This window comes from Thunnus thynnus, chromosome 6, assembly GCF_963924715.1.
Source record: "Thunnus thynnus chromosome 6, fThuThy2.1, whole genome shotgun sequence".
Classification (NCBI taxonomy): domain Eukaryota; kingdom Metazoa; phylum Chordata; class Actinopteri; order Scombriformes; family Scombridae; genus Thunnus; species Thunnus thynnus.
In genome coordinates this window covers 1693529-1706341 of record NC_089522.1, presented here as the reverse complement: position 1 = coordinate 1706341, position 12813 = coordinate 1693529, and the positions used below count along the sequence as shown (strand labels likewise).

General features: G+C 37.0%; 1 protein-coding gene across 1 annotated transcript; it reads left to right on the top strand.

Moving 5' to 3' along the window:
• The first annotated feature begins 1330 nt into the window (after positions 1-1330).
• LOC137183962 (uncharacterized) lies at positions 1331-9518 on the top strand. The gene is made up of 5 exons (XM_067591205.1): positions 1331-4636; positions 4733-4794; positions 4878-4928; positions 5673-5867; positions 7859-9518. Exons 2-5 carry the CDS (start codon positions 4764-4766, stop codon positions 8260-8262), a joined length of 681 nt encoding a protein of 226 aa, XP_067447306.1. The 5' UTR covers positions 1331-4636; positions 4733-4763; the 3' UTR covers positions 8263-9518.
• The last annotated feature ends 3295 nt before the right edge of the window (positions 9519-12813 follow it).

Genomic DNA, 12813 nt, shown 5'->3' with positions numbered 1-12813 from the left:
TATCTAAAAGTTAATTTATACCTGAGGATACTGTGAGACACAAAGAGGGAAGAACTTATGAAAAACATACCAAGAGCGGTAAACATAAGTGTAATTTATTGTATGAACATTCCTTTGAGAGCAGACAGTTGTTAGACTTTTTAAAAAAATACAGGCTTGTATTTTCAATATGTTCCAAATAGCCACCACTCATTTGAGAGCATACAGATCTTTCAAACAAATAACTAAGCGCTACAATATTTGAATGCTCAAGAAAGTAAAAACAACCGGATAATCAATTACTGCATTTCCAATTTAAAGTATTAATCAGAATGTTGAGTGATTAATTAATCGAGCAATTATGTTTTGCCTTTAAGTACTGTGCTTCACATTAAGTGTATATTTAAACGCACAATATGTAATTTCAGCCGCTAGTGGTCTCTCAATCAAAACAATAACAAAAGACAGAGTGTGATGACATTGTGAAGTAGTGTGCACTGTAAAAAAAAAAAAAAAAAAAGTTATTTCACAGAAATTTACTGTATTATTTTACAGGGTTTTTTTTTGTTTTTTGTGCATAAAGTGTAAATGCCATTAAAACACAGTAAATTATTTTTATTAAAAATATTCACCATAAAATAAAGGCTGTAATCTATAAATTAATATAATGGAATATTGTAGTTTTTTTTTTAACAGGATTATTCAATTACTTAATGGTCTTGAATGTTAAATTACATTGAATTCTATGTAAAAACACAAATAATACACATCCTATTACTGAATGTAAAATTAAGTCAACTTTCTATTTTATTTACTTTAAATTTAATGTAAAAAAAAAAAAAAAAGTAAAAAAATGGTAAAAAGTCTGGCAGCAAAAGGTGCCAAACACTTACTGTCAAATAAGGGTAAAAAACCTTTAGTTATTCTACAAAGGTTTTTTTTTTAAAAATACAGATATTTACTGTAAACGGTATCTGCATTTTTACAGTCCGACTGTTGTAAAATAAAAACAAAAAATTATAAAATATTGCTATAATGTTAAATAAATGTATAAATGTGCACAAAAAAAAGAAAAACATTGCAGAAATACCATAAAATTACCATATTTAAATAATGGCTTGTTTTACACAGTATTCTTTTGTAAATTCATAGAATTATCCAATTAATCCTTAAGACTGCCCCATCAAAGCATGAATTTCTGGATGTAAAACACAAAAAAATTACATAAAATTATATTCAAATTATCCTCCTTTAACACCCATTAATGGTATCTTGAGAGCTTTAGGCTTTAATTGTATGTGATTATCTCATCTATTTACTGTAAATTCCTGGTAAAAAAGTATTGGTTTGATACTGTACAGAAAATAGGATAATGCGAAAATGGCTTACTTGTTAATAATCATTACCTTATATAAACATTATCTGAAAGTAATTACAAGCAATTATCCCATATATCTACAGACTTTTCCAATTAATATATGAGATTTACTGTATATAAATAGTAATTACAAGCAACAGTAATTACAAGCAACTATGCAATATATCTGTCTGACACTCCTCTTCAGAGGGACATTTTTTATATATTGTGTGTACACTGCCATCATTCTTCAGAACCTGCCACAGCTGTGAGTACTGTAGCTCCCTCAATTTGTTTTGTGCATTGCATTTTGGGAGAATATTATCCATCAATAGCACACACAAAAATCAATCAAAAGTCACTTTTCCATTATGAACACACTAAACATTTAAACCTGCTGTATACTGAATGAGTGATCCAATTGTGGTGAATGATGAATGAGCAGAATACGCTGAATGACACTTAATGACTCTTTTGTCCACTCTACTGCTGTGTTTATAGATATATATTGTATAGTCTGAATATACGTTCATATTTCTATCTCCAGTGGATTGGAAATGTGTTTTATTTCTTTAGGGGAGTTGTCAATCAAAGACAGTCTATACAGGCCCACACACTGCTAAGTAGAGGTCTAATCAAGCAAAATAGGCAAAAACATCTCTGTGGGTCTATCATTAGGGGCTTTTAAACTGGGAGAAGCAGAAGAATATAAAAATATATTGTTATGACCCGGCCTAAGAGAAACCCTGGCGCAACATGAAAATGACACTCCCTCTCCCCAGCTGCCAAAAAAAAAAGCAGCAACAAGGGATTTTGCAGCCTTTAAATGTTTATTTCATGGTTGTGGTTTCAGGGTGAGTTAACAGCAAAACAACAAACAAAAGGGAAATAAAGCTAATCAACCTAAAATTACCTATTTAAACATAAAGAAACAAAAATACAAATCACTGACATAACTCCTAACTTAAGAGAAACAGAAGGAAAGATATTTAACAAAAATGTCCACCCCTACAGAAACTGGGCTGTTAAATATGTTTGCAAAGTTATTCACAATACTGTACACAGTGGGACAGAGAAGCAGAACAACAACAGCAACAACAATAACAATAGATACATGACTAGCAACAACAAACAGCAGCAACAGCTCCACATCCCCACGTCACCGTGGTCCATGGGGTTTCCTGCGGATGAGAAAGCACAAAGAACTCCAGGGAAGAAGTCAAGTTAGTAACATGCATTAATGGTAAATGAATACATACAGATGAAGAGGAGGAGAGAAGAGCTCTATGCATCAATGGAAGTCCCCCAGCAGTCTAGGCCTATAGCAGCATAACTAAGGGCTGGTCCAAGGCGAGCTTGGTTGGCCCTAACTATAACCTTTATCAAACAGGAAAGTTTTAAGCCTACTCTTAAACGTCAACAACGACAACAACAACAGAAGAAGAAGAAGAAGTAACAACAACAACAACAGAAGAAGAAGAAGAAGAAGAAGAAGAAGAAGAAAGAATAGAAGAAGAAGAAACAACAATAGAAGAAGAAGAAGAAACAACAACAACAGATAGAGAAGAAGAAACAACAACAGAAGAAGAAGAAGAAGAAACAACAACAGAAGAAGAATTTGAATTTGAATTTTTAAAACACCTTTATCAGCAGATTCAGCCCAGCATGTGTCCAAGGCAGAGCTCCTCCTCATCAATGGAGCACAGAACATTTTTAAAACACCACACAGAGACAAAACAATCCAGATCATTCATCAACCTGTAATAGTTGTGATTGTCTGCTTGCTATCATTCTGATCAGTATGGTGATAACATCAAAGTCCAAAGAACTATTTATCTTGTTCTTTCTACTGATATAAACGGCCATCTTAGCTTGAACAACTGGCACCTATCACGAGTCCTCCTCAAGTATTTGTAACCCAGGATGAAAACCTGTTTGGAGAAAAATTCCCTAAACTCACCAAAGATCTGGACAATTGGAAAAGCTGTTAAAAGGAGAATGGTGCATCCTAGAGGAGGATATGGACAGTGAATGAATCAAAATGAATCGTAAATAAAATGGTTCAGTCTCAGTGAAAAAGCTCTGATAAACTGTGCACTACCTGCCCAGCACCAAACAGCAGACAGACACAGTTAGAGCATTAAGCAGCCAGGGAGCCAGATATTTTTCTCAGGAGTTGATGGAGACCAAACCAGAGATAATGGAGAGTGAATATTGGACTTATAATCATCAGTTGGATACAAACATGCCTCCATATGAATGCTAATTTTGCTCTTTGTCTGCTGGATGTCTAAATAGGCAAAATATGTTTGTCATATCAACTTTTGAAGTTCCAATACATCAGATGTGTTTACAACTTGTTTTTTCTGCCCCTAAGTGGACAACAAATCAATTAAAGGGAAATTCCACCGATTTTCCATATCAGTGTATTTCTAGGTGTTGGGGAGTACGTCTGCAAATGTTTTTTTTTTTCATGTAACTTTAAAGGACAGGTTCGCAATTTTTTAAAGGGGGTCTTAAAACAACAGTCAGATGCCCATATGAACAGTGAAAGAGGTTTTCCTTATTGTAATCATTCCTCTTGTTCATATTGACTATTAAAAGATCCCTTTCAAATGTGCTTCAAATCATTTGGGTCACTGACTGTTTTACTGTAAAACAGACTTGAACAATTGTGACCCTGTCCTTTAACTGTAATGCTTGGACTAATTGCGTCCTAAATCTGGCACAACTAGCTGCCAGATGCCTCATGACTCATGATGTCCCAGAACTAGGCCTAGGTCACTGGCCCAAAACTAGCCTGCATGAGACTCAGCTTCCACATAACCAAATCTGTCTGCATATACTGTAAGAACCAAATATTGTTAAAGGATTATTTTGTAGCACTGGTGGAGCCAGAAACAGATCATTGTTGGTCGTCCAAGCTTGCTGGTTTGCAAGTAGGAGCAAAGACAACTCCAATAATTCACTGACTAGTTCACCAATAGCATGCTAACCCCATCTGTTGAGCTTACCATGACCTTTTCAAGTGATGGTGGTTCCACTGATTGTGACCATTAACCCCTGATAATGGATTGCTATCAGTATCTGCTGTAGTTGAGGTAGGCCTAATAGTATTGCTGCAATAGGATGATACTGACTCAACAATGGAAAATCCTTGCTTACATGGTCCTCAATGAGGTGTTGTAATATCTTGAACACATCTTAAGTGAAATAGTTGAGACATGTCGACTTGGCCAACAGTCCAGTAAGAGAAACACACACTTCAGTTGGTTTAACAAAACCAGGAGCAGACAGACGGTAAGACAACATTTAACATGTAACTCGATCACATGAACATGTATTTGAGTTTCTAGCTGTGTCTACCTGTGCTCATAGAGCATTTTTCTTTGACAGCAGATCACTGTGACCTGTCGTCTGTGTCAGAATGGCAGGAAATTCCGTCATGTTTATTGGTGGTAAGTAAAAAGAGCAAATTGGTTTTATTTACAATTCATTTTAAATTCATTTTAATTCATTAACTGTCTATATCCTCCTCTAGGATGCGTCATTCTCCTTGTAACAGCTTTTCCAATAGTACAGATCTCTTTAGGTAAGTGAGTCAGTCACATGTCTTTTCTTCTCACAAGACATTTTCACTTGTAATGGAATCACGTCTGATAGTTGTAGTAATGTGATTAATATGTTTTAAAGCACCTTCTCCCGCCCCATACGTTTCCACATTTTTAACAAAGACGATCACAAATTGCCAACTAATTGTATTCGGGGATGGATTAGAGTCGACTCAGATAAACTCTATTTACATGTTTTTTTTCTGTAAGAATGTTTTACAATTTTTTTTTTAAAATTACATTTAAGTAATGCAATGACAGGAAGAAAATGCAAGTCAGTGCCTGTTAGAGCCAAAATTATGATTTTGATTGTTTTATTTTTGATGAATTCTGCATAAATATAATGAAATATGGGGATTTGAAATAGATTAATTATAAATTATTTGAGATCAACTGTTGTTGGTATGTTAGCATTTGACAATCAGCTGTTTGAGGCAGTAATTGTTTCAGCTGGTAGATAAGAGCTCTGAGCTATCATGAAGCCTCTGTTCTTTGCTGTGTAGCGACATGTTTTTTTGACTGCTGAGTGATGGTAAATTTACGTTGTTTTTTTTGTCTTTTATTTTTCTGTTTTAATGTCAACCACTCTGTACACGTCATCTGATAAGAATAATTCGTTTGTGGAAAGAAGAAAAAGTGTAACGGAGACTGAATGAGAAGGGAAAAGAAATATGATAAAAATGAAACAAACAGTTTGTCTGTACCTCTGGTCTGTGTGCGAGCAGGTGCAGTGTACATATATGAGTGTCCAGTGGCACCAGTTATCCCAGTGTACATGATGGTGTATGGGATATTGGCCCTGCTTGTGATGGGCCTGTTTGTTTTGCCGAAGCTCCTCTGTCCAGCATGGCCTGGCAACACCATCTGGACTCTGTCGATCCTCAACCTGCTCCTGTTGTACTTTATCGTGTTCATTTATGGTAAGTGACAATTAAGGATCTTCAGATTAATGTATAGGGGCTGTGAATGGCTCTGTATTAAAAGATACCAGCCACAACTGTCCATGAATGTCTGTGATGCCTTGCATTGGACTCATGTATAATGTCAGTTTATTATACCACATATACAACAGAATAAATCCAAATAACAGAAAACTAACACAGATGTGACAGCAGAGGTCAAGAAGCCATCATCTTAATACAGTGGATGTCCCCTCAAGAAAAAAAAAATACTAAACTAAAAAATACAGCAAAATACAAAGAAAATACATAACAATAAATACCACACATATTTAACCGAAGAATCCACCATTCAGCAGACAGTAATCTCATAAAAACAAAGACATCCATACAGTATATTAAAGAAAATCCAATAGAAAATTAGGCATCATGAATTAAATATGATGACAATTGACAATCTTTTAAAAAAATGTTCAAAAAACAGCAAGTTCTTGATAATGTCTGTACAGCAGCATATCTGAGGGAGCAGCTGTTTTGTTTTGTAAACAGAAAATGATTGACATGTTCGATATTATGAGGATGAATCTGAGATTTAAATGATGATGGTAGAGAAAGTGTCAAGAACATACAATATATACAGTATATATCACAAGCGTTTACTAAAGTTGGGAAACTTGTGAACTGTGAAAGGGACCTCACTCTTCCTCAGTGCTACAGGTTCATAGTGTACTGAATCCCATGTTATGATAAGCACAGGAGGTCAAAGCTGAAGCAGGAAGAGTGTCTGTAAACTGTGATGGATATTTACAATGGACAAATAATTTTACTGTTTGCCTTCATTTTCTCTCCCAAATAAGTTGAAACTAACCAGGATGATTGTTCACAGCCTGTCTGATCATTTAACTGTTTCTTGTCCCGTCATGACAATGCTCCCATCCTAATCACACAATGCTGATTACAGAACATGATAATGCTTGTATATATAGATTAAAAGAGCATGAAACTATATTCAACAATGAAAAGGTGGGTAAAAACCATTTGAACAAGAGCGTGTTTTAAGACATACAAATATAATTTGTGTTTGATATGTTTTTTTCCACAAAAAACAGTTCAATTACCTTGTTTAAATCTTTAAAATGACATCTAAATAAAATCAATTTTATTAATTTTATTTAATTTATTAATATTTTGATAATTTCAAAAGATGTCTCCTCCTTCACTAAAGTCCATTCTCAGTGTTTGTGCACTGGAGGCTTCAAGTTTCCATATCACATTTGTGTAAATTGCATACTGGACCATAATTGGCTCCAAAGTAGTTGTGATGTTACAAATCCCGCTTGTACTGTAGGTTCATGCCTTAAACTGAGACTGAAGGTGAGCACAGAGAATCTTTCTCCTTCAGCAGATGAACATGAAAACAAACTCTGCGCATACATCACAGTAGAAGAAGAACACATTTTTGAGTGGTGGGGGACTAAAAATAGAATTAAAATGAGCCTGCCACTGCATTCGATAAAACAATCCATACCATCCATGTGCAGTTCATGTGCTTCTTCCTCCATAATCCAACAAAACATCTTCTGCAGATACACAATACACTGGTTCCAATCATTGCATATTAATTAATTAAATGACTTCAGCTTCTTTAAACTGTAAAAAGTGGTTTCAACGCATCTGTCACATGATCACTTCATACCTGACTTAAAAGATCAAGAATTTCTAGTGATCCACACGTTCAACAACAGAACGCTTTATCAACCCCCAGATCTCAGGAATTAAGTTAATGAGTACCATGTTATTGATATGATGACCAAAACTATGAAAAGAAGACCTCACTTATGAAAAAACTCAATTCTTCTTTTTCCTACTGATTGTCCCTTTTCGGCACCAAACCTAATTCCATGTCAGCTGGAGCTCTACTGAACTTATTGATAATAGCTGATAACAACAGATGTCATAGTTTGTTGACTACAATGCATTCATTCATACGTTTTGTCTCTTTTTGTCCTCAGGTAGTTACGTGATTTATTCTATATATCCACCCAACTACAACAAGAACGCCACGGACCCAAACAGCAACTTTTCTGCACCTGATAACAAGCTCAGCCTTACCTTGAAGAACCAGAACCAGATCCTTCCGAACCTCAACCAGACTTGGATTGCCAACAACAACCAGACTCCAAGGAAACTGATCCAAAGTTTGGCCCTCAGCAATAAGGCAAATGTAGAGCACCTCAACCCTCCACAAGCACGTCAGGTCATGCCTGCAATGCTTCACTGTGACCAAACTGTGTACCTATTTGCTTTCTGGACCACCACAGTTTATGTGTTTGCAGGAAATGCTCTAGTGACGCTCATCTGCTTATATGGTTTAATGAAAATGACAAATATGCTTTCAGAGCGTTTCACAATCTGAGCAGAGCTTTCAGAGATGAGATTTCAGACTTTTAACCATCATGTTCAAAAACTCTAATGCAAAAAATGTAAATGATTAAATGATGAAATGTCAAGACTAGGACATTTCACTTTTTAATAATGATAATAATAATGATAATACTACTACTACTACTACTACTAATAATCATAATAATCCTTTTTTTATTTATATAGCACTTTTCAAAACAAAGTTACAAAGTGCTTTACATGGCTGAACCAGGATTAAAACATTTCAGGCAAATTCTGTGCTTTAAAAAACCCTGAAAAATAAAAGGAAATGATGGACTTTTAACACTTCCTCTTCAGAGTTGTGATATGATTGGGAAACAAAGATTACCCTCTTGCTTCAGCACACATTGTGATCTCCCCCCACGCACGCACACACACACCATGGGTCAATAAATACTTTGTACATATCTCTTATCGGCTTAGGGATGTATGTAATGAAGGGGAATTTGAGAGTTGTAACCAGCAGGCTCATTCACGAGCCATACAGGTCACGAGGGTGGATGAGTAAAGCACTGTCAAGGTGCTCTGGAGCAAAGTCCTAAAAAAGAGCTAATGTCATGGTGACTTTTTTTTTTTTTACTAAAACATATACCAAAATGGATGCAATTGCTTTTCCACGGTAAATGCAGCATTATAAAACTCATTCATGCAGTAGTGTTTTACAGCCTGCATTCTCTTCCTGTCCACCAAGGGGAGATCAGTCTGCATCTAACAAACTTTCCTCTGTTGCCTCCCAACAGACAGAACAGGAAAAAAAAGTCTCTTTTCAGGGTGCAACTGAACATATTACACAGCCAATTGCCTAGCTGTTAATATCTGCACTCCACCTCACCCTCCATCCTTCTGGACAAGCTCTCTCATGTGTATACAGCCTGCAGCAGTGTTTCACAATTAATAAAAATTATGGTACAAATTGATTGTATTACTATTATTATTATTAAATGCCAAGTTAACCAAGGAAGGGAAACTAAAAAATGAAAAAAGACTACTTTATTTTTGCGGTTCAACAAGTCCTCCAGTCTAAATGACAGAATATGTCATTTGTCAGTGCAGTTCATAACAACTCATTTTTCATTTTTTGTTCTACCACCACTATATGGTTAACGTTTGGTTAGATTTAGGGAATTACAACCTCAAGGACAGACAATGGTTATGGTTAAAAAAAGTAGCTACTTAGTTAAGTTTAGGTAAAGACAATCTATCCATTAATCCACCTAAATCACAAAGCAAGGTACCCCAGACATCCTTCTCCACAGTCACATCCTCAAGATCCTCTTTGGAGATCCTAAAGCATTCCCAGGTTGGATGTGAAATATATAATCCCTCTACGATGTTCTGGGTATGACCTGGGGTCTTCTTCCAGTTGTATGTGTCCAGTAAACCTTGAAAGGGAAGCATCCAGGAGACATCTTAACCAGATGCCCAAACCACCTCAACTGGCTATCAAGGAGTAGCATTTCTACTCTGTCTGGATGTCTGAGCTCACCTTTTTTCTAAAGGTGGGCCCAGCCACCCTGCAAAGGAGACTCATTTTGCAGTTGGGTTTTCTTCCTGCTAGCATGTACCCACACCCATGACACCAAAAAACAAACCCTCTAAATTAAATGACAAAATATGTTGTTGTTCCATGCACTCCAGAACAACACAAAGAGGTGTTTTCTGATTGGACGCCCCCTAGTGGCAGGACATCATTTGTTTGTGCCTTCCAAAACTGTTACAAATCACTGTTGAAGAATAAATATGTTTGATGAGGTGACAACACTCTGATTAAGGCTTGGTTAGGTCTCCAACACAGTCTCCCAACATAAGTGCGAACATCTAAAGGAGCCTTGCTGCTTCAATAAGCATATTTTCTAGTAATAAGCTTGTTTAAAAAATGGGATTAGTGATGACAGTTAACAACAGTTATGTGGACTTCAGCCCTGAGCTACATCTGATAGCACCGCGTACTGTATCTTGCTGCCAGGAGAAAAGAGGATCCTCAGTCCAGATATGTTTTCAGATCACAGTCTATCACTACAATCTACAACACCAAGAGGTTGGAACAAAACTACTGATTTCCCATTCTTTCCATTCCACGTAACATACCGACTGAAGCAATGTTCCAGAGCTGTGCCAAGTTTGAGGTTTATTTGCAGCTAGCCTGGGGAAACAATCGAGACACAGAGACACATGGTTTCAGAGACAGCAGCCTATTGTAAAGCTACTGCATTATAGGAAGTTCTTAAAACCAAAGCCTATTTTTGCAAAATGCTCCACACTAACCACAAGGGCATGGCAATTTGCAATAAAGTTTTGTCATACATGTAGTAAACACACATACACACAGTTATCAAAATGTCTAAAGTATGGATGTGTATTCTCAACATAACACAATATCAATAAAAATAAGGGGAACAAAACAAAACATTTTGTTTTGTTTTGTTTTGTCTTCTCAAAATGTTCTAAAACTTCTTAAACAACAAAAGCAAAGTAGAATAAAACAAACAAACAAAAAAATAGGCTAAATCTCGTCTTCTTTGTGGGTTTGGCCGTATGACCATCACATCACAGTGCTGCTTGAAAGTTTGACCATCACATCACATGCAATGTTGTCTTGAGCTAGGCAGCATTTAGGCCTGGGATGACCCCTGATCAATGTCTCCACAAGTCTTCTCCATTGCCTGTACAAGGGGTATGCGTTGGTGGGGTTGGTGATTATACACCCTCCGACGCCATGCAGAGAACAATTCTTCAATAGGATTAAAGAATGGAGAGTATGGGGGGAGACTATGGTAGGCTTGGGAAGACCAGCGGCCGAGGACTTTGATTGAGTGGTTCGGAATTCCTTGTCTGGAAGCGGGTGGAAGCCGTTCCTATGAGGAAGGAGTGACCGGAGTATGATTTGGGTGAAATTCCTGTCTTGGACAGAGCTTGGCGAATATGGTGGTGGAACCAGAAGCACATAGCTACTTTGTCGGATTCGGTGATGAAGGGTCTTGAGGAGAAGCATGGTGGGCTAGTCTCTGGTTTACGTAAGTCTGAATGGGTTCAATAGGAGCTGTCCACTGTATCGGGCTTGGCTAGGGCAGCCCGGAAGTTATGGCAAGTGAATGACGATTCGGGGATGACTTTGATGCCTGGGTGGAAACCAAAGGTGAAAGGGTGAATGAGGAAGTGGACAAACTAGTGGTCGGGATGGTCTGTCAGGGCACACTTCAAAGTGTCAAGGTTTATGGGCGTTTTGAGGTATCTACGTAGTAATGGGCCGTGCTTGGTGAGGTTATGGGGGCAACTGGACCTGGCATGGGTGCCGCCGCAGAAAGAGCAGGTATGTTACAACCCAGGTCATTAAAATTGTTGCAGACCATCCTACAACCTTGGTAAAGGACGGGCCTTCCCCTCTTGTCTAACCCCTGAGGAGTCGGACCATTGGCTGACAGTAGCATGGTGGCTTTTAGGTGGGTGGGAGGTGGAGGCGCGGCAGGAGCAAGCCTTGAAAAGACAGAAGGAGCACGTGCACGTGTTTTTGACCAAATGTTTTTGGAATTTTCCAAGAATTACTAAATGAACAGATATTACTACTGTCACTAAATGAAAAAGTGCACAGGCTCCAACTGACGGGCTTGAGCGTTGCAAAATTTTCACTCCACCTCCAAATATTTAAACTATTATGAATTATGAATGAATTAATTAATTACTAAACTGATGACATTGCCTAATGTTAGAATATAATAATGAAGATAATAATAATAATAATTAAACCAACTACATTAATCCGAGTCGCATAACCAGTCACATTAACCAGGAGTGTTATGTGCAGCAGCTGCACACATTTTCCTCCAAACAGCTGACCTAAAGATCACACAAACAATCATCAAAATACGAATTTACTGCAGTCCACTGCTCATGGATGCACAGGAGAGAGGAAGACAGTGTGTGTACAGTATATTACACAGCAGTTATAGTAGATCCAACCATGACAGAAAGAATAGTAACATCAGCAAAACTAGCCCTGCTAAACAGGTCTTTAGCCCTTAGTGGAGTAGCACTACTGGCAATTTCACCTCCTGACCGCGGCTGGATTTGTAAAGACATCAAAAGCAAGAAGGGTTGGAAGCCACTGGTTTCATCTTTAACAATGTGTTGTATTTTATATTTTTTTATATATGTATTTTATGCTTGTTATATTCTCAATTGTGTCAAATCTTCATCTGAAAAGTAACTAAAGCTGTCAAATAAATGTAGTGGAGTAGAAAGTAGAATATTTCCCTCTGAAATGTAGTGGAGTGGAAGTATAAAGTAGCATCACATGGAAATACTCAAGTTAAGTACAAGTACCTAAAATTGTACTTAAATTCAGTACTTGAGTGAATGTACTTAGTTACTTTCCACCACTGATAGATACATTTACTACACAATTTAATACATGCTTGTAGATGTTTTCCTGTGCATTCAGATTGTTAAAAGAGTGCAGTAGCTTATGAGATATTTTTAGGTCTTTTTCTTAACCTTACTGTTTCTGTAGTTACTGCTCTCCAAG

Bases quoted from the DNA above. Each gene is read 5' to 3' on its own strand.
- LOC137183962 (XM_067591205.1), top strand. From the start codon at position 4,764: ATGGCAGGAAATTCCGTCATGTTTATTGGTG. The intron at 4,795-4,877 runs GTAAGTAAAAAG...ATCCTCCTCTAG, and splicing joins TTCCGTCATGTTTATTGGTG to GATGCGTCATTCTCCTTGTA. The intron at 5,868-7,858 runs GTAAGTGACAAT...TTTTGTCCTCAG, and splicing joins CTTTATCGTGTTCATTTATG to GTAGTTACGTGATTTATTCT.